The sequence below is a fragment of the Gekko japonicus genome, unplaced genomic scaffold (assembly GCF_001447785.1).
Source record: "Gekko japonicus isolate JY-2015 unplaced genomic scaffold, Gekko_japonicus_V1.1 scaffold681, whole genome shotgun sequence".
NCBI classification, from domain to species: domain Eukaryota; kingdom Metazoa; phylum Chordata; class Lepidosauria; order Squamata; family Gekkonidae; genus Gekko; species Gekko japonicus.
The window spans coordinates 96,101-117,760 of NW_015165254.1; the positions used below are offsets into that span (position 1 = coordinate 96,101).

Here is a 21,660-nt window from a genome sequence, read left to right on the forward strand (position 1 = left end):
CCATTGAATTCCTGCTACGTCCCCTCACCAATAATAAAAGGCCCAGTCAAACTGCACAGAACCCTGGATGCCATCCAACATCTATACAGCATTCTGGCCATAGAACTGGTTCCTCCATCCGAGAGAGAAAACGAAGTTTACTCAATATTTTTTACAGTTCCAAAGAGGAACGGAAGCTGGAGGGTCATTCTGGACATAACATTTCTAAACAAATTCATAAAGTTATGCTGCTTTTGCATGGAAACTCTTCGCGCCATTACAGAGGCCCTCTAGCTGAGAGAGTTCCTGACCTCAATCGACCTAACCGAGGCATACCTGCATGTGCCCATCTTCAATGGTAACAGAAGATTCCTGCGCTTCTGCATACAGGGCCAACACTGGCAGAGTGCTACCCTTTGGTCTATCCACTGCTCCAAGGGTGTTCTTCAAGATGCTGATTCATCCCATTGTATTGCTGAGAGAGAGGGGTATACGTGTTCACCTCTATCTAGATGACCTCTTGATCCACGCCACACATGGGACTGCGCTTCCACAGGCCAGCCACCGGGAGGAATTAGCGAGCTCATAGTATAGAATTTTCTTCCCAAGAGTGCTTGGCTTCTGCCCAGGCAGCAATTTCCCGCCCCAAAACCACATGACCTGGGAGGAGCCAGCAGTCTTCCCTCAGTTCTCTTTTTGCCGCCACTGAAAGAGGACGTGTGTTCAGCGAGCTGAAGACTTCTGTGGTAAAAGGTATGGCCTCAGAAAAGCAAAAAGTTGCTTTATTCAAGAAATGCCGTACTTGTGGAGCAAAGATGGCTCAATCGGATGAGCACTCCTCTTGTCTCCTGTGTCTGGGAGAGACCCACAACATGGCCTCCTGTAAGGCCTTGACTCCTCAAGCCCGTGAAGGTACAGCGATGCGCTTAAATGCTGCCCTTTGGAAAAAGGCTCTGGCAGCCCCAGAACCCCCATCTGAGCAAGACACTATGCATGGCAAGGGCTTTAAACCACCTTTGGTGAGTTCCGCCCCATCTCTCGCGCCGGCCCAAGTCCCCACGGCCCACTCAGCCAGGGCAGAGTCTGAACAATTGGTGAAAAAAGCCAAAAAGAAGAAGCGCGTTCACGAACGATGTTTGCCACTGTCTCCAGCGCCATGGGGTGATACATCCAAGGTTGGCCCAGAGTCTGCTTGGCGCCGTCAATCTCCATCACCTCAGCGCCAACAACTGGTCAGTACCGATGTTCGGCCTGCTTCCAGAGCCCGCTCCTTGTCTCGGCACTGTTTGACGTCGAGGTCCCCTTGGTGCCGATCCTTGTCGGTACTGATGATGTTCGATGATTGCTCTCTTAGCTTAATACGGACATCCCATCAGCACCGATCTTACTTATCTGATATTTTGCTGTAGGATCCTCTGAGTCCGGGACCACGTTTCGATGCTGGCGACATGCCTCCTCCATGGTACCCCGGTGCTTGCAGCCATGTGTCGGAGGAGTCGACGTTCCAGACAGGTTCCTTCTCGTTCCCCTTCACCACACTCCTGCGTCTCTCGCCGGGAGGCCTTGGATGATCACACATAGGACCACCCATTCTTGATGTTGGAGGCGGAGGCGGCTTTGGATATCAGTTCTGACCTTGCTTCTGTACCATCTCCTGATGATGTGATTGGAGAGAAGCACTCAACATCACCGTCAGAAGATCTCCTTTGCTGACCAAATAGTGAGGATGGCGAAGGCCCTGAAGCATCCTGCTTCGAAGCCAAAGTCAAAGGACTCCCTAATGCAAGCCCTCTTTACTCCAGACTCTGGACCGGTGGCTTTTCCGCTACTACAGGGTCTGCAAGAGATTATATTGGCAGCTTGGGTTCACCCAGCATCAACAGCACCATCTGCTAGACGTCTCAAGGGCCTTTATGGGTTTATAGACTCTGGCTGTTCTTTTCAATTTCATCACCTCAAGCCAAATTCCTTTATTTCAGAAGTTATATTGGCTCGCCCCCGCTATGGGTTGTGTACCTCGCCTAATGACAAGGAAGGCCGTAAACTCGATGCCTTGGGCCGCAAGATTTACTCGTCAGGGGCTATGGGCCTTCGGGTGATGGGCTTGTACAATCAATTGCTCTGGGGAAAACTGCTGCCCTATATACAAGCATTACCCCAGAAAAAACAAGTGCTGGCTAAGGCTATTGCCGAGGAGGGCATGTGTTTGGGAAAACAGCAGGTCACTGCGGCACATCATGAGGCAGATTGCCATATATATAGACGAGCATAGCTGAATGCTGTTTGGTTTTTTATTGCACTGAGTTATTAGAAGAATTTTGGTGCAATAACTGGGGGCCCCAGTTAATCCTACTAGTAATAGTTCTAGCAATAATAAGAGTCCATAAGATTCTCTTAGGAAGTAAATATTTGATTTTGGGCATGAAATATATCACTTTGGAATCACTTAACAGTGTTTTCCATCAGTGGTGACCACAGTGTAAATTTGTCATACAATATGTTGAAAATATATTACTTTAGAAGTGTTTATTCAGCATGCATGTTTCAGGATTTGAGTTACAAGAATTAATTCTCTGTATGGGAGCTTGCTAGATGCAGTTGCGTACATTTCCAGTAATAGGATATTCACTCTGTCTTGATTTCTGTATTTGTCACTGCATTCATAATCATCTTTGTTGTATCAGATTATTTTATCATACTGAATTGGAATTATCCTTGTATTTTTATAATCTTTAGGTGCTGTATATGATGTAAGCCATTATAATGCTTTGCTTAAAGTCTACCTTCAGAACGAACACACATTCTCTCCAACTGAATTCTTAACAAAAATGGAAGAAGCTAATATTCAGCCCAATCGAGTAAGTATTTCATAAACGCATCATCCATTTCTCACTAATATTGGATAATAAATAACGTTTCTGGTTTTCACTTTGTTTTGCAGGTCACGTACCAGCGACTGATTGCTGCCTATTGCAGTAAGGGAGATCTTGATGGTGCCAGGTAGTGTTTAAATATTTTACAGCTTAAATGCTTCTTAAAGATGTTAAACTTGAAATCAGATTTAAAATTTGTGAGTTGTGTCAAACTAGGTAACATGCAGTACTGCAGATCTTCAAAATTAACTCTATATGTAAATACCTTTCAATTCAGAATATAAGATACAATATTGATTTTATATGATTTTCCAAAGAAGAGTATGGATGACTTTCTTTTTCATCCTACAGCCAGATTCTTGGTTTTATGAAGAGCAAAGACCTACCAATCACAGAATCTGTGTTCAGCACACTTGTGACAGGCCATGCAAGATCTGGGTAATGATTTTCTGTTTCATATTAATGGAAATTATGCAGTACGACATTATGTATATATGCCCCATAATCTAGACATCTGGGCATATGAATTTTTTGAGGGTATAGGGTTCCTTGTTAGTTTTGCTACCTGTCTGCATTTGGAGGTATTGTGTCCTCATAGGTTTTCTGAGGCAGACACTTTGTTCTCTTGGGATTACCACCATTTTGGAGTGGGGTCAGCCCTTCTTGTCTAGTTCTTTGCTTATTCTGATTCTGTAAGTAGTTGTCCCTAGTTATAGTATTTTCAGTCCTTTTTCTTTGTTACCGCTCCTATTTTTTCTGCAGCTTTTTATTGAAACAAAATTTCATATTGGATAAAATATTATTCTGCGTTTTAGTTTACATGCTTGGCTTCAATCATGGTTCTGAGTTTACTGTAATGTTCTCTGTGTTAGACTGCTCCTGAAGATGGCCTGGAATGTGGCAACAAGACTGATAGCTCGGGTGTGAACTATAGGCAGCATATTACTTAAGTGTTGAAAGATCTTCACTAGCCGTCTTTTTTCTTGCACCCAATTAAATGTGCTGGTTTAAACCTATGGAACACTGCACAATGAGATTCTGGTTACTTACAATTCTGCCCCTGGACATTGATTTTCCCCTCCTAGGGTTGACAGGTGGAATTACCAGGTTGGCAGGGGACTCCTGACCCACTTCCGGGAGACCGGAAGTGGATTCAAGCCACTTCTGGTAAAACTGGAAATGCCTATTCTGAGGGACATCTGGGGGCAGTGCTCTGCTATCTGGCCAAACTCTATGGTAAATTCAGCTGAATTTACCATAGAGTTTGTCCAAATACCAGGGCATCACCCCCAGATGTCCCTGACATGCCCATGTCACTTCTGGTCATTTGGGGGTGGGATTTCCCCAGTCAGCTGGCCAGTGGCAGGGAAGCACCCCCCCCCCTGGTGGGGGTCTGGCAATCCTGCCCTCTCCCAAAACTCTGATGCCATCTCTGGGGCCTTTCACCTCCAGGCCAATACGTTTTTCTTCCAACTTTTAATAGATTTGTCCCCCTTTCTCCATCCTCCCCATTTCCTTGTCTTGACTCTACCAGGTTGTTTAGTCTATTAATTGTTTTTAGTGCTGCTGTTTTAAAATATGGTACATTTAAAAGAACCAGTGGGTATACTTTTATTTAAGTTAGTGTTATTTAGATTGTTTTATCATTTTACTTTTTTGCACACACATGTGCACCTCATATTGTGAACCACTTCAAGTACTATACCAGAGAAGCATAATAAAAATATTTTAAATAAAATGGTGAGCGGTGAAGCATCCTTGATCCATACATAATGTTGTATTTGTAATCTTATTAAAATGTGTGTATATCTCTGAAATATATTTTTCCTTCTAAATCATTTAGCGATATGGATAATGCAGAAAATATCCTTTCTGTGATGAAAGATGCTGGAATTGAACCTGGTCCGGACACTTATGTCACATTACTGAATGCATATGCGGAGAAAGGTGACATAAACAAAATTGAAGAGGTAATAGATATGGCTTGCATAGCTACTATTCTGCCTAAAATTGGCTGTTTAAAGGGGCATCTCTGCCACTATGTTGCAGTTCCAGTGAATACCGGTAGTTTTTGGAAGATGTCCCAGAGATGCTTGCAGGAAAATGATCAAGACTTCATATCAGCACAGTTGATCAAAGAGTGTTCGATGAACAAGAACACTCTAGATTCCATCCCATTGGCATGTCCTCTTAAAATAGTCAAACCCACGTACCTTCTTATAGACCAAAATGTTACATTGTGGTGATTATAGGTCCATAATAAGGTCTCTGAAGGCATTTAATATTATATGTGTTCTGCTGTTACAGACCCTGGAAAAGATTGAAAAGGCTGATAATTACCTTTTGGACAGGGACTTGATGGACATCATCTTTACTCTTGCTAAGGCTGGGTATCCTCAGTATGTACAAAATATTTTGGAGAAGATGCGATATGACAGGGGATACATTCCAGGTAATAATTCAGTAAAATGTCAGGAATTTAGCAGGTTTTTTAAAGGAAAATTTGTTCAGTGTATTATTCTGCTAACAGCTGCTTAATGGGAATTTATGGTTACTTATTTAATAATACCCTATTTGTGAAGCAGTCGTAAAAACCGTAGAACACAAAATAGCACTTTCAAATTAATTTTGAAAGTAATATTAATTAATATTAATTCTAGTGGGAGGGCTTCTAGCGTCCTGGCCCCACTGATGGACCTCCTGATGGTACCTGGTATTTTTGGCCATTGTGTGACAGAGTGTTGGACTAGATGGGCCATTGGCCTGATCCAACATTGGCTTCTCTTATGTTCTTATGTTGAGAGTAATTTTTGAAAGTAATTTTCAAATTAATTTTGAAAGTAATATTAATATGTAATATTAACATGTAAAATGTGTTGCAATGTTGAATAAGTGCTTTTATTGAACTTTTCTAATGTTATATACTGTGTCATAATCTTACTTTATTTGTGGCTTGATTATGACCATGATTTATTTACTCTTGGCAATATTAAAATGTAGGAACCTAGACAATCACAAACTGGTTTGTGATATTGCAACATATAAGAATAAATATAACCTATACCTATTACTTTAATAATAGTTTTAAAAAATTATAATTCTATGTACACGACGAATTTCCATGTTAGCAATACTTAAGGTCTTAAACCAGATATATTTTAGCATTATTCAATGAAAAATGAACACTATAAGAATAAGTGATAGCCACAATACTTTGTAATTTGCACACACTAACATGTTAATTTGATAAGTATCTGTTTCCTTTACCTATTGTCCATGATGTCATCCGATCTGGACTATAGTTATTTCTTTCTTTACTGGGAGGCTCAAACTGAATTGACACCTAAAAGTACATTAAGGCTGCAGTCACTTACCTATGAGTAAGCTTGCTGACTGCAGTGGGACTTGTTTTGAGTAAGCATGCTATAAGTGCTTTAAAATAAAGCTTTATTCCTGCATGTGAATCCACGATGGCTCTCCCCCCAGAACAGCTCTTCATAGTGGTATTTTTTTTCTTCACTTAAAAATTTAGATGCCATGAATCTTAGTCTCAACTTAGTTACACAAGGCTTAGAAGACACAGCGTTTCAAGTTCTGAAGTCATTTCCTACATCGTCATTAGAAACACAGAATGGAGATGATCTAGACCGTGGCAACTTCTTCTTACGGCATTGTGTAAATATGGGAAAGGTATGTGAAATGCTATGAGACATATAATGGACTTAAAAATGAATGGTGACTTGTGAGGTCCCAAAATCTGTGAAACTGATGGTCTGGAGAGCAGTGAGGTGCAGTAGGACTTGGGGCACCTGGGTCCAAATCCTCCCCTCAGCCTGGGCCGGTCATAAAGCTCCCCCCTCCCTATACGTGTTTTCTAAAGAGCACTTGTAAAATGCGTGTATCAGTTCTTTCTGGTAAACAGGTTTCCTTGTTTTAAAAATCTGTTGCGCTCATAAAAAACCTGTTGCTGCTCATTTTGAGTGTATACTTTTTATTTAACTCCATCAACTGCCAGGTGGATAGTTCTGTAGTGTCCATTGTTCCCTCTAAGCTGAGTTAGTGTGAGCTAGCTCACATTTTTTTAGCCTCCGGCTCACACCTTTTTGTTTTTGCTCAGGAAGGATGGCTCCAGAGAAAACTAATTTATGCAGTAGCCACATCACTTGCTCACAACTTTAATGCCAGTAGCTCACAAAGTAGAATTTTTGCTCACAAGACACATCTCTTCTCTTTAGATCTAGATGAGGTTATTTTCATCTGGAGTCCTGGTTGCAAATAATCCTTTCTGTCCAGCATCATTAGTGTCTGGCTTCCTGGTGTTGACTTTGTGACTCTTATTATGCCTTCTCTGCCAACTGGCTCCTCTTCAAGCAGTTGTTATCAGTGAAACTTGGCCATTTTAACACAGTTGTACATCGGCTTGGGGGTGTTTTTTGGGTTTTGTAGGAAGAGCCAGTGTTTGCTTCTAAGAATAACTGAAGCAGCCTTTTCACTCTTAGTTGACTAGTCATATGTTGTGTTAAATTGTCAAATCTTAATTTCCTTCCAGCCAGCAGCAAAGCTGAAACAATTTTGCGATGAGTTGAAAGCAGCCAGTCTTCATACTGCACCCCTACAGTTTGCTCTGCATACTGCGTTGGAGTTAAAGAAAGATGGTACTTTTAAAATTACCTCCGAGGTTTGTTTAGAATATTTATTGCTTAGTCTTCTATTTGTTAACACTATATTTTTTCTGGGTTCTTTTAGCTCTTGCAGTTGACCTGATGAAGATAATGAAAAAAGAAGGCTTCCCTGTCAGACCTCACTATTTCTGGCCATTGCTGGCTGAACACCAAAAAGAGAAAAATGTTCAAGGTTAGTTTTCCCAGTCATATCCCTGGTTAATGTTAAACCATTTTAACACATGAGCTCTGTAGCCAGGAATAAATCTAAAGACTAGAAGAGTTACTTATCCACATTTCAATACAGGCAGCCTCCTAAAAGCATCATGTTGGTGCAGGCATAGAAATCTATCTTTTGCAAAGGATTTTTTGAAAATAGTTTTTCATTGTTGTTCTATTATGTCATAGGACTAATATTCTTAAATGTAGAACACAATGAATGCAAATTCTTCTAATTCAGTTGTTGCCAAGGTTCTTGGTGCGTTAGTGTATCCTTGGCTGTACGTGTGTCTGATCTTGAAAGACATTAATACTGCAAACAAAGGAACCTTCTAAAAAATCAGGTACATTGTGCAGCATTGGTGTAAAAGTTGAAAAAACTGAGATGAGCGTTTCTTACTCCTGTGCAGTGATAAGTTAAATGAGAGCTTAGTTACAATAATAAAGGTAAAAAACCACCATTGTTGAATGAGTGATCATGACCTGACAGCACGCTGATTGAAGGTCTGAAACGTTCAATCTTTGGATTTTTAAGTAGGCCTAAGCATTTAGCACACACTTTTCCCTGTTACACATGGGGATGTCTATAGGATATGAATAAAAATTGAACAAATACTAAATTTTAAACTACAATATCTAATTCTTTGGTTTGCATTATTGGTAATTCAGAAAGAGTGGTCTCATAAAAAGATGCTTTTAACAGAAGTACTTCCCCCTTGGGGAAATTAAAAACTGTCTTTTTCATCTTATCTCACAGTATAATGTGCTTTAGAATGAGATGCAGAGTTGTTAGTGTGACATTGGGTGACAAACAAAATGCACAAACAACAAAAAAGTGCTTTTAGCAGGCTGTTCATATTGCAATTTTATTTTAAATATACAGTCACGTTCCAGTTTAAAAGAAATGCTGAAACAAGTATTCCCTAATTGTTTCTGGCTGTAAAAGTGTGTCAACCCCTTTTACAGAAACCTTTATAAAACAATATTCTGTTCTTGTTAACTCTTTAGGTCCCTGATGTGACTTTTGAGTCCTCCTTAAGTTGTCTCTGAATAGTTTCAAAACTAGAATGTTATCAAAAGTATTGTAAAACCCCAAAGTATTGCTGAAATAGACTTTGGCTAAGAATATTTAGCAAAAGTTCTGTAATACCCATGAAAAATGTATGGTTTTGCATATATGTAACTGTTTACATCCTGAGAAATACTTTTCTGTTACATAATCAAATGGTTTAGCAGCTTTTCTGGTGGTCTCAAGTGCAAACATTTGTACAACTATTGGAGAGGACAGTGAAAAGGACAAGCAAGGAAGGATTTGTGTCTTCAGTGGTTATTGGGGCAGTGGTAGATTTCTTCATGCTGCAAGTCTGTCATTGCCCCAGAAGCCCAAAAAATAAAAGCTGAAGATAAAGGAGGAGGAAATAATGATGTCTCAGCCAACCTACAGGAATACCTTTGTCTAACAATAAATGTCCTGCTCATGAAACTTTTGTAATGAACCTAGAAAAACTTTTCACTTGAACTTGCAGCTATGAAAGACAAGTGTGAAAGCTCCAGCTGTGCATACCAGAAGCATCTAGTATTCTTTTAGCTATTCAGTCTCTCTTAATGTATGAGCATTGCCTTCATTGTGGTGTTATTGATGTAAGTGTTCTTCCTTCTGACAGGTTTAATGCATATTCTTGTCCACTGCTATTTTGATGATATAATTAATATGTATGATATTTCAGGAAATGGTAGAATGGAACCTAGCTTGTAAAATGGGAAGCTTAAGAATCTGAGGAAAGTCATAAGAAAGTATATACACATATTTGATTTATCATGAGAGTAGCAGAAAAAGAACAGGTTGAATTTAAATCTGAGTTGACAATACAAGTAAATGTTGCAGGGAATGAGCCAAGCTGATATGCTACCAGTATACACTAAATTTCAGTAGACTGGTTTAAATGAAATGCTGACCAATGTGGAACCTTTACATGGGGGGGGGGTTATGCTTAAAAAAAAGACCTGATGACAAGCCTTGGAAAGTTGTTACCAAGCATGGATATGGAAGCAGTGTTACTTCATGTCTTGCTTGTGATTTCCTTTAGTTTTCCAATACTGATTTAACTTTGCATAGGGAGCTCCCCTTGAGCTGGTATAGCCTGTGGAGTCAACAAAGATGGGTGTCAACATTGTTAATTATTTGGGGTAATTAAGAGAGCCAGTTTGGTGTAGTGGTTAGGAACCCGGATTCTAATCTGGGAGAACTGGGTTTGATTCCCTGCTCCACATGCAGCTGCTGGTGTGACCTTGGGTCAGTCATGGCTCTCTCAGAGCTGTTCTCGAGAGAGCTCTCTCAGCCCCTCCTACCTCACAGGGTTTCTGTTGTGGGGAGTGGAAAGGAAGGTGATTGTAACCCACTCTGAGACTCCTTCAGGTAGTGAAAAGCAGGGTGTAAAACCAACTCTCCTCCTCCTTCTCATCCTCATTGTCCTCCTCGTCCTCACATACGTTCTGTGGCACCCATCTTCTGGAATGGTCTGCCTGAGGAGATCAGGAAGGTTCACATACTTATGTCGTTTTACAGAATCTACAAAACAGTAATGTTCAGCAGGGCATGTTTATAGAAAATATAATGGAACAGCTCAGGAGGCCACGTCTATAAGGGAACAAGCAAAGGACCAGAAAAGACTTGGACATCTTCCAGTGATAGACAGCAGGCCCAACCACGTTGTGTGGGTAATGAAACAGTTGTGGTCACAGCTAGGCCTGTTTCTGGCAACTCCTCCTCCTCTATCAAGTGGCATAATGGGGTGGGGAGGATGGGGCCTTTTCTGGGTGTGTTTTGGCCTCGAAGTCTATGTCTGCTTTCTTCAGCTTCCCTTTAGAGAAACCAAGGTTGGATGGCTAGGCAGTATTGTTGTATAGCAGTCCTCAAGATGGCCCTGAGATCTCAAAACATAGTCTCAGTGGACATTATTTTCCTAAAGCTTATGAGAGTTGTTAGTATTATTTTGGGGAGTTTAATCTCCCATTGTGTGGGGTGGTGTTCTTTTAATTTTATTTTTTTAAGAGTTCAGATTTTTCTGCAAACCTGGGATTTCCTACAGGTTTTTAGAGAAATCTCCCCTGTCTATCCCTGGCTTTATTTTGTAGATTTTTTGAGCCACATTCTGTACTCTTGTTTGGAATGCGTTGCGATAGGATTGTACTCTATTGCAAGGTTTATTGAAAGCCATGGACTCTAATCTGGAGAGCTGGGTTTGATTCCCCACTCCTCTACACGAAGCCTGACTTGGGCTGGTTACAGTTCTCTCAGAACTCTCTCAGGCTCACCTACCTCACAAGGTGACTGTTCTGGGGAGAGGAAGGGAAGGCGACTGTAAGGTGCTTTGAGACTTCTTAGAGTAGAGAATAGGGGGGATATAAAAACCAACTCTTCTTATCACCTTCCTTGTACTGCATTATCTTTGTAACCTACTTTTTGCATTGTGGTGCGTCATGCCTTAGACAATTTTTTGTTTGCATTTTGTTTTTCAGCTCTGTAATCCTAGTACTGTTGCATTGGTTAGTAGATACTTTATGCTGTCTGAATGGTTTTTTGTGTTTTGTAATGTAATTAAGATTGCTGGGGAAAAGATCAACAACCCCAGATATGCAGACGATACCACTCTAATGGCAGAAAGTGAAGAGGACCTAAAGAGCCTCTTGCTCAGGGTAAAAGAGGAGAGTGCAAAAGTAGGCTTGAAGCTCAACATCAAAAAAACTAAGATCATGGCATCCGGCCCCATCACTCCTTGGCAAATAGAAGGGGAAGTCGTGGAAGTAGTGACTTCACGTTCCTAAGATCCCAGATCACCACAGACTGTGACAGCAGCCATGAAATTAAAAGACGCCTGCTCCTTGGGAGGAAAGCGATGGCGAACCTCAACAGCATGATAAAAAGTAGAGACATCACCCTGCCAACAAAAGTCCGCATGGTCAAAGCAATGGTATTCCCAGTAGTCATGTATGGCTGTAAGAGTTGGACTATAAGGAAGGCCGAGTGCCGAAGAATAGATTCTTTTGAACTATGGTGCTGGAGAAGACCCTTGAGAGTCCCTTGGACTGCAAGAAGATCAAATCAGTCAATCCTAAAAGAAATCAACCCTGACTGTTCCCTGGAAGGCCAGATAATGAAACTGAAGCTCAAATACTTTGGCCACCAAATGAGAAGGGAGCACTCACTGGAGAAGACCCTGATGCTGGGAAAGATTGAAGGTCAAAGAAGACGGGGACGGCAAAGGATGAGATGGTTAGACAGTGAAACTGAGCAAACTTCAGAGGATGGCGGAAGACAGGAGGGCCTGGCGGGACCTGGTCCATGGGGTCACGAAGAGTCGGACTCGACTGTTCGACTGAGCAACGACAACAACAAATGTTCCTTGAGAAAGATGGGCTACAAAAACAAATAGTTACTATAAGTTGCTGTAAGACCTGACAGGGGAGGATTGTCCATATCAGTGCTTTTGGTCTGTTTAGTAGCTTTTGATACCATTGGTGATGGTATCCTTCTGCGCTGGTTGACTAGGATGGGACTGGAAGATGCCATTTTAACCAGTTTCATTTCTGCTTGCTGGGGGATCATATGCTCATGGGATATCTAATCTGGTCTCCATGATCTGAAAAATCTACATGAAACCAGAGAGCAAGGTCATCTGGAGATTTGGAACAGCTAGATTTGAGTCCAGTAGCACCTTAGAGACCAATAAGATTTTTGGAGTATACGCTTTTGAGAGTCAAAAATCCCTTTTGACTCCCACAAGCTTGTACCCCAAAATCTTGTTGGTCTCTAAAGTACTACTGGGTTTGAATCTAGCTGTTCTACTGCAGGCCTTTATGGCTACTCTCTGAAACTATCTTCATGGAGATTTGGAGTACAGGATCATTAATAGTAATATCTGGAGATGGTGAAAAGCTGGATGTGGGCAAATGAACTAAAGCTTAATCTGGGCAGGACTGAGGTGCTCTTCAATTGGAGGTAAAGCCCAGCTGGTAGTAAAGCCACAGCCTGTTCTGGATGGGGTAGCACTCACATTTGAAAGAGATGGTCTGCAGCTTGGAGGTGCTCTTGAACCCGGCCTTGCTATTTAAGAAACAGGCAGTGGAGGTAGCTAGGGATACTTTTCTTTAGTTTAGACTGGTCTGCCAGCTGTGAGTGCTCACGGACATGGTGGTCCTGGCCGCAGTTACACATTAAGAAGATATACATACTGTTTTTATTTATTGGTATTTATTGGACTGTTTTAAACTAGTTTTGTACTGAGATTGTCTATTATTCTGTTGTAAGCCACCCTGAGCCCTACTTGTAGGGAAGGATGGCCTAGTAAATCCAGTTTAATAAAATAATAAATAAATGGGACTGCCTTCATAATTATTTATTTATTTATTCATGCATCTAATTTGTATCCCGCCCTCCCTGCCAAGGCAGGCTCAGGGTGGCTCACATAAAATATAAAACAGTTAAAACAGAAATTAGATAAAAACAGAGCAATACAATTATAAATATTATAAGATATAAAATACAAAGGACTAGTTTATGTCAGATGGCGGGCTTAGCAGCATCCTCAGACAACAGCCGGGCAATAGCATAGTCTGGGTTAACTGTCTGTTGACAATGATGTTGGTATTGGGCCAGGGCTACAGTTTCTTGGGTGTGGCTCCCTAATCAAAGGCCTGGTGGAAGATCTCCGTCTTTCAGGCCCCGTGGAACTGTAAGAGGTCCCGCAGGGCCCTGATGTTCTCCGGGGGCTCATTCCACCAGTGCAGAGCTGCCACCGAGAAAGCCCTGGCCCTTGTCGCAGCCAGCCTGGCTTCTCTAGGGCCTGGTAGGACCAAGCATTTTTGGGACCCTGATCGTAGTGCTCTCTGGGGAACGTGTGGGGAAAGGCAGTCCGTAAGGTATGTAGGTCCCTGACCATATAGGGCTTTAAAGGTAAGAACCAGCACCTTGAACTGAATTCGGTATGCTATAGGCAGCCAGTGCAGTGCTTTTAGTGCAGGCTGGATGTGCTCCCGCCTAGGGAGGCCCAACAGCAGCCTAGCTGCCGCATTCTACACCAGCTGCAGCTTCCGGATTTGCGAGAAGGGCAGCCCCATGTAGAGAGCATTACAGTAGTCCAGTCTCGAGGTGACCATTGCATGGATCACTGTTGCCAGGTCGTTGCGTTCAAGGAAGGGAACCAACTGCTTCATCAGCCAAAGATGGTAGAAGGCTGATTTCGCAGTGTCTGGTACCTGGGCCTCCATTGTTAAGGAGGCATCCAGGAGCACTCCCAAACTCCTAATCTCCAATGCTGGCACCAGCAGAGCCTCATCAAATGCTGGGAGTGGGATCCCTACCCTCGAGCCACTCCGACTCAGGCATAGGACCTCCGTCTTCATCAGATTCAATTTCAGTCGACTCAGTCTAAGCCAACCAGCCAGACTGGCCACCCAACAACAGATAGAGCTGGGTGTCGTCCGCATATTGGTGACACCCCAGCACTTGCCTCCGGGCAAACTGGACAAGGGGGTGCATATAGATGTTAAATAACATCGGGGAAAGCACCGCTCCCTGGGGCACTCCGCAAACTAGTGAGTGCCTTCGGAAAAAATGGTTCAGAAACTTCAGCTGGTACAGAATACAACAGCTAGAATGTAAAATGAGTTTTGTTGCTGGCATAATATTTTCCCTGCTTCATAGCAAGTACAGTGGTTTTCAGTTTATTTCCATGCCCAATTAATAAAATTTGACAAACTAGGACACATACAGGGCAGGAGTTTCTGAACATTCTAGGATCCCCCAATATACAGGAAAATGACTGCCTTAAATTTACCAGAAGAATCCCCCCCCCCAAAAAATCTCCCTTATATATAAAAGGTGAATTGGTTGGCGCCCTGGTGTGTCACTCAGAATCTGTCCGTATCCACTGGCTGCATTGCTTGAGTCTCGCCTCCAACATTCTAAACAGTTTGCTGTTCCTCTCCTCCCCATAGCCAGTCAGAACACAGAGGTTATTTGCATATGCAGCCTCATTGGCCTTTGCCTCAGAACACAGAGGGCGTGTGCATATGTGACTTTTGCCTCTAACATTCTAAACAGTTTGCTGTTCTGAGGTAAAATGTATCCAATCTCCAGCTGCTGAGGTGGCCCCCGTATGACAGCCAATGTGACGTAGCAGTCAGGGCTTCAGAACACGGGAGAGGCTGCAGGTGTGTGGGGGGTGGAAAGCTGAAGAGTGAGGGGGAAATAAAAGGTTGATGATTGGCTGGGAAGGAGGTAGGGTTGCCAACTCCAGGTGGGAAATTCCTGGAGATGTGAGGGATGGAGCCTGGGGAGGTTTCAGGAGGCGTGAGACCTCGGACAGGTACAAAGCCATAGACTCCACCCTCCAAACCAACCATTGCCTTCTGGGGAACCATCGTTGCCAATCTCCAGGTGAGGGCTGGAGATCACTCAGAATTACAACTGCTTTCCAGATGGCTGATAAAGACAAATCATGGTACAGGTTGCACAGATCAGAAAAATTGAGACAGTGTTTATGAAGGGAGAAAGAGGAAAATATGAAAATCAGTCTGTTCAGTAGAGTCAGTGGAGAGCTAATAGAATCCTGGACATATTAATGTCTGCATGGGAACTCCCCCTCCTTCTTGATACCTTGTGTGCTCCCAGTTTTGTATTCTTTTAATCTCAATATGTAGTTGCACCCTACATTCTAATCCTTAACATTTATATATGCTAAAAAATGGGGACAGCTTGAATGGGTTTTTGACTGGTGCTGTTTTAAGAGAATTTATGTATGTTTTGCTGCAATTCAGTAAGAGTTTGTATTTATGCTTTTTTATATGGTTAACCTAACTTGCTTTAGTATCTATTTAAAGAGAAGAAAGCAAGCAGATGTTTCCCATAAAGCGGATTAAACAGTTTTTAATTATAGAATCACTGATGAAATATAACTTTACTTGAGTTTTCATTACATTTTTTGACATCTTATAAATGTAAAGCATAAGCTGGCTGTCAGAATTTGAAAGGCATTGAACAAAATTATATTGTAATTAATTCTTTCTTGATTAAAATTTGCCACTTCTGGGCCAAAATCAGTCAGTGTTCTGTTTTAAGGCAAACTTGAGCAGATGATGCGATTTTAATTTAGTGTGACTTGTTGGCGTGTATTTTTAAGTGCTCAAAGGGAATTCACATTTGATTATTTGCACCGTAGTGCACTCCATAAAATATTCATGGAAGTGTCACTTTTCCATAGGTGGCACTCCAGGGCGAAGACTTTAGGAAACTTTAGGGTTTTTTATAGTAGCAAATATGTGAGGCAACTTGGAAAAAGATGAAAAGCATATGCTGGTTGGTTCTGGTATCCTACAGCATCTGACAAATCATTTTTGTGCCAACAAAAATTCTAGTACCTGTACAGGTTTTGACATGAATCCAGAGTTAGTTAACTAGATCTGATATAGTAACATTCAGCAAGCTATGTGGATTTCAAGGAGCAAAGCTTTATTCATAGTGTCTTTATGTTATGATTTGAAGCTAATTGTCTAATTTTATTTTTTATTGTGAAGCAACTGGTTAAGTTTTTTTAAATTGAATATTTATTTGTATTACTGTAAACCTACTATGCTTGGAACTTCTTGAGTGTGGTTTGTCTGAGTGCTTCTGAATTTTTCCTCAAAACCCAACTCGTTCATGAGCATTCTTCCCAAACAATAACCCAGCTCAAATATATATTTGCTCACTTTTTCCCTTGCTATTCTGCTCTTCTTGTCCTCCTTTTGTTTGTCTAATGCCCATTCTATTTTTTTGGTCCCTGTCCTAAAGAGCTTATGCTGTATTTTGTGCTTATGAAGTGTTGTTAAGCATTAATAGGACTGAAAAAAATATTAATAATCATGAGAGCCACTATGATCATTAGACCTGTTACCCAAACTGGAGCCAGAGAAGGGGAAATAAGCTTAAAACATGAGACCTTTGTATACCAGGGTGGATCTTGGGAGCGGTAGCCCAAAATAAAATTATGAAGAAATGATTGTAAACACAAACAAATAATTTTGTTGTATACAAAATACAATAAAACAATAATGTAAAGCATCTACACTGGGCACCTGAGGACTTATTCCCTAAGTAACCGCGCACACGTGCACACACACCTCAACATCGTGAGTCAAATCTGTATGGGCACAAAGAGCCTGGGCGAGATAACATGATTAACATACTTTAGTTAGGTTGAAGTGAGCCAGATCTGCATTGACATAAAAGTTTGGGGAGTTAGGATATTTCCTGAAACAGGATGGAGTGTAAATTAATTATCTGAGTGCCCTTCTTGATTGAGTAAAAAATGGGAAAAGAGAAACCAGGCATTGGTTAATGAAATAGCAACTTCCTTAGGCTGGGCAGACACCTCTTGGGTATGCTTCAATATTCCAGTGTTGGAGTGTGTTGTTGTTGAGAATAAAGTGAAGTCTTGTTGAGAAGTCTTATTGTTATTGAGACCCCTGAACTGGGGAAGATTGCTCAATTCCAGCACACTCTTCCTCATGGGATTTTCCAGTGTCATGGTTGTATCCAGGTGCCTTTAAAAGATTCCCCATGTTTCAGATCCCCTTGGCACTTAGGTGTAAAAGGGGGTGCCTATTAAAACAACTAAGTCCAAAGTAAGAGGGAGACCTCACTAACTAAGGGTGTCTTGGCTGGAGGAGGGGGCGGGGTCCTCACACACCCTGGTCTTGGGTCCCATTGGTGTCTGCTAATGGGTTCTTTTCTGACGACAATGAGCAAAGCATTTTTTTACGGTTACAACCTACCTTTGCTGCACACATATACTTGGAAGTTAGAGTTAAGCTAGTTGGCAATCAGCTCTGAACCCCCAAGGACTTCCGCCAGAAGCTGTCACCACAGGCAGAGGAAAAGCTAAAGATACAAGAAGTTTTTGACCACCACTGTTGACTTGCTCCTTCTATTATATCCTATTAGCTTTACTGCCCCCCTGCTAAGTTTCTAGGACATATTAGTGACAGGACATAGTAATGGAACGAAAAAGCCCAGCCAGCTTACAAATTTCTTCTGGTCTCCATTCTTATCTTTCATACGGACGTGTATAGCTACCATTTACTGAGTCAGGCCATTGGCTCATCTAGCCAGTCTACTCCAGGTGGCAGCAGCTCTTCTAACTCTGAAGCAGAGGTGTTTCTTAACCCTGCTGTCCAGGATTGAAAAAATCAAAGATGCCAAGAATTAAACCTGGCACCTTTTGTTGACAAAGCATATGTTCTATAGCTAAACTATAACATAATTCTAATTCTAATCCTAATTCCTGGGTAATAGACCTTTTTATAAATACTGGTTTAGGAATCCCATTTTACTATTGGTTCCAACTGTTGCAAAATTTATTTTTGCTTAATTTTTGCACAGAGTAGAATCTTTTTCATTGAATAGGACATGACCAGATGAAAGCTGGTGACCTGTTTATAGGGACAGCTCCTAGAGGAGGCTTTCTTTGTTTTAAACAAGCAGAGCCAAACTGCTTGTCATGAGCAGCATTGGTGAATTGGATCCAGCAACACATGGCCGCAGATCATCTCTGCTGTCCTCTCCCCCAATCAGTCCTTTGTAAACCCAGGAACGTTTATTCCCTGGGTTATAAAACTTGTATGGAATAATGGCCATGTGGATTGGTGGACTGCAGTGAAGAGGGAGAAGGGGGTGAAATTGCTGCCTTGTTTCTCTTCTGTCAGCAGAGCTCTGCTGATGAGAGAGGTCAGAAGGGCAATTTTGCCATCCCTCAACAATATCCACCAAGCTATTTGAAACAAATCCACTTGACCAGGTCTGTTAAACACAGGTGTTCATATTTACTGTAAGACAATCTTCATAGAATCATAGAGTTGGAAGGGGCCATATAGACCATCTAGTCCAACCCCCTGCCCAATGCAGGACCAGTCTAAAGCATCTCTGACAAACATTCGTCTAGCCTCATCTTGAAAGCTGTCAGTGAAAGGGAACTAACCACCTCCCTAGGCAGCTGATTCAACCTTTGAATCACTCTGGCCATGAAAAAGTTTTTCCTAACATCCAATCAATACTTTTCTGCATGCAATTTAAACCCATTGCTTCAGGTCCTATCTGCTGCCAACTGGAAACAGCTCCTTGCCCTCCAAATGACAGCCTTTCAAATATTTAAAGAGAGCAATCATGTCTCCCCTCATTCTCCTCTTCTCCAAACTAAACATTCCCAAGGCCCTTAGCCTTTCCTGTAGGGCTCAGTCTCCAGACCCCTGATCATCCTCATTGCTCTCTTCTGCACCCTCTTGATTTTGCCCACATCCTTTTTGAAGTGAGGCCTCCAGAACTGCACACAGTGCTTGAGTTGTGGCCTGACCAAGGCAGTATACAGAAGAGCTATGACCTCCTGCGATTTCGATGCTATGGCCCTTTTAATACTACCCAAGACTGAACTAGCCTTTTTTCCCACCGCATCACACTGACTGCTTATATTTCGTTTACAGTCCACTCTCACCCCAAGATCTCTTTCGCATACAGTACTCTCCAGAAACATATCCCCCATCCAGTATTTTTGCTTGACATTTTTGTGGCCCATATGTAATACTGTGCATTTATCTTTGTTGAGTTGCATCCTGTTTGCAACTGTCCACTTTTCCAGAGTTTTCAGGGTCTTGTTGAATTTTAACTCTCTCTTCTTGAGTGTTTGCTACTCCTCCCAATTTGGTATCATCAGCAAATTTAATCGGTAGCCCTTCTACCCTTTCATCCAGATCATTGATAAAAATATCACCTCCCTCCAATCTGATGAAATGCCATTGACCACCACTTTTTGGGTGCAGTCCTCTAACCAGTTCCCTATTCACCGAACTGTTCTATAGTCCAGTCCACAGTCTTCTAGTTTGTCCATCAGAATGTCATGGGGACATGTTAAAAATGTGATTTTTAAAAAAAATATTGATGTATTATGTTGATGATGTTCTACTCCCTGTTATTAAAATGTATCATGCTTTACTAAAGCTTAGAAAACTTTAGCTTTTTGCCATACAGTACGATTTCTGATGAGATCTTAAATTTAGACTTGATAACCTAGGACAAAATCCAGAGAACTGTGTGACTTGACTTGTCACATTTAGCAATGTCATGATATTTAGAATTTGGAGATGTTCCCTTATAATTATAAGTATGCTGTAAGGTCACATCACCTTGGTTTGTTCTAGAGCAAGGCGGTGTAGCTGGCATTTGAAAGTTGTTTGAAGCCACTCCTCATTCAGTTAGTCTCTGTCAGCCTAGGAAAATTATGATCAGGTCGGTAGCCTCTCATTTGTGCCTAACCATGCAGATTCGTTTTAAAGAGTAACAAAATTTCTTGTAGGATATGAGCTTTTGTGAGAGCCAGCTTGGTGTAAAGGTTAAGAGTGGCGGATTCATATCTGGGGAACCGGGCTTGATTCCCCGCTCCTCTACATCATGCAGTTAACTGGGTAACCTTGGCCAGTCACAGTTCTCTCAGCCTACCTCTCAAGCCTACCTACCCTGTTTCCCTGAAAATAAGACCTACCCCCAAAATAAGCCCTAGCAGGATTTCTATGCATTTGTGGTATAAGCCCTAGTGTGTCTTCTTGAGAAAAAATAAATATAAGACAGTGTCTTATTTTCGGGGAAACACGGTACCTCACTGTGAAACTCCTTCAGGTAGTGAAGAGCAGGGTATAAAATAAACTCCTCCCTCCCTCCCTCCCTCCCTTCGTCCATCTATCCATCTATCCTATATATTGGAAAGTGGAGTGGAGAGTCAAATGACATTAGCAGGCAAATGATTGGATTAGGTGTGATATGCAGAGATGTAGTTGGCACGGAGAAATCAGCATTGGTAATAAGACAGGAAACCTAGATCTCAATTCTGTCCAGGTGGATGCATTGTCTTGAGCTTTGTTATCACTTGCAATTCAGCAGTCTCTCTTTCTAATCTTCCTTTGAAATTCCTTTGTAGGAGAATTGCTACTTTTAGGTCAGCAGCTGAATGTCCTGGAAGGTTAAAGTGTTCCCCTACTGATTTTTTATTGTTGTGGTAGAAGGGCACTGCTAACACGTGATGACATAAATCACATTAGAGAATGAGCAGAAGTATGAACCTGAGATGGTGTGGCTGATGTTGCTGCTGAGTCCACTGATGGTGTTGCTAGGATCTATATGAGAGCGAAGTTGGCATCTTGGTTTGTTGTAGGCCTTGGTACCAGAGTCCATGTTAATTAGTTTATCATTGGGGGTGAGCAGTTGTTTTAAGTCAACAGGCTGTCTGCAAGCAAGAAAAGGTCGCCCCCGCCCAGTGCCTGAGTGAAGGAAGTGTTCAGAAACCGCTGTTCTAGATCCACCATGAAAATGTTGCCATACTGTGGAGCCATGTGGGTGTCCATGGCTGTGCCATTGATTTGGAGGTATAAGTTCTCAATTTCTCACCAAACCTGAAGTAGTTATGGGTGAGAACAAACATGTAGAGTTCAGTGGTAAGATCTGCTGTGGTGTTGTCAGGGATGTGATTTAGGAACTGAAATCACTACACTTTCCAATATATAAGACAGATGAACTCACATTCTAGCTGTACCTGAAGCAATGACTCACAAAAGCTGATACCCTACCACAAATTCTGTTAGCCTTTAAGATGCTGCGGGACTCTTACTCTTTTCTTCTGCTACAAACAAACACGGCTACCCATCTTCATCCATGCAGATTCATGTGCTTCTGCTTTGAGTTGTAGATTCTCCCTTCCTTCCTTTCTTTGTTTTTACCCCCTATTTCCCATTATGACAACTTTAACACTGACCATGATTAAACAGAATTTGAAACCAAAATGGAAGCATATGGTGGAGGCAGGAATATTGACGTCCCTGGCCATATCTAAAGAAATTCTGTGGATTAT

The 21,660-nt window shown here is 41.8% G+C and overlaps 1 protein-coding gene across 1 annotated transcript in view; it reads left to right on the forward strand.

Moving 5' to 3' along the window:
• Positions 1–1,705: 1,705 nt before the first annotated feature.
• The window catches only part of LRPPRC (leucine rich pentatricopeptide repeat containing), a 132,063-nt gene continuing 112,108 nt past the window's right edge, over positions 1,706–21,660 (forward strand). The window contains exons 1-9 of the mRNA XM_015410155.1: positions 1,706–2,177; positions 2,716–2,837; positions 2,921–2,979; positions 3,204–3,290; positions 4,696–4,822; positions 5,160–5,304; positions 6,385–6,542; positions 7,402–7,507; positions 7,599–7,706. Coding sequence (XP_015265641.1) covers positions 1,706–2,177; positions 2,716–2,837; positions 2,921–2,979; positions 3,204–3,290; positions 4,696–4,822; positions 5,160–5,304; positions 6,385–6,542; positions 7,402–7,507; positions 7,599–7,706 — 1,384 coding nt within the window. The remainder of the gene's footprint in view (positions 2,178–2,715; positions 2,838–2,920; positions 2,980–3,203; positions 3,291–4,695; positions 4,823–5,159; positions 5,305–6,384; positions 6,543–7,401; positions 7,508–7,598; positions 7,707–21,660) is intronic.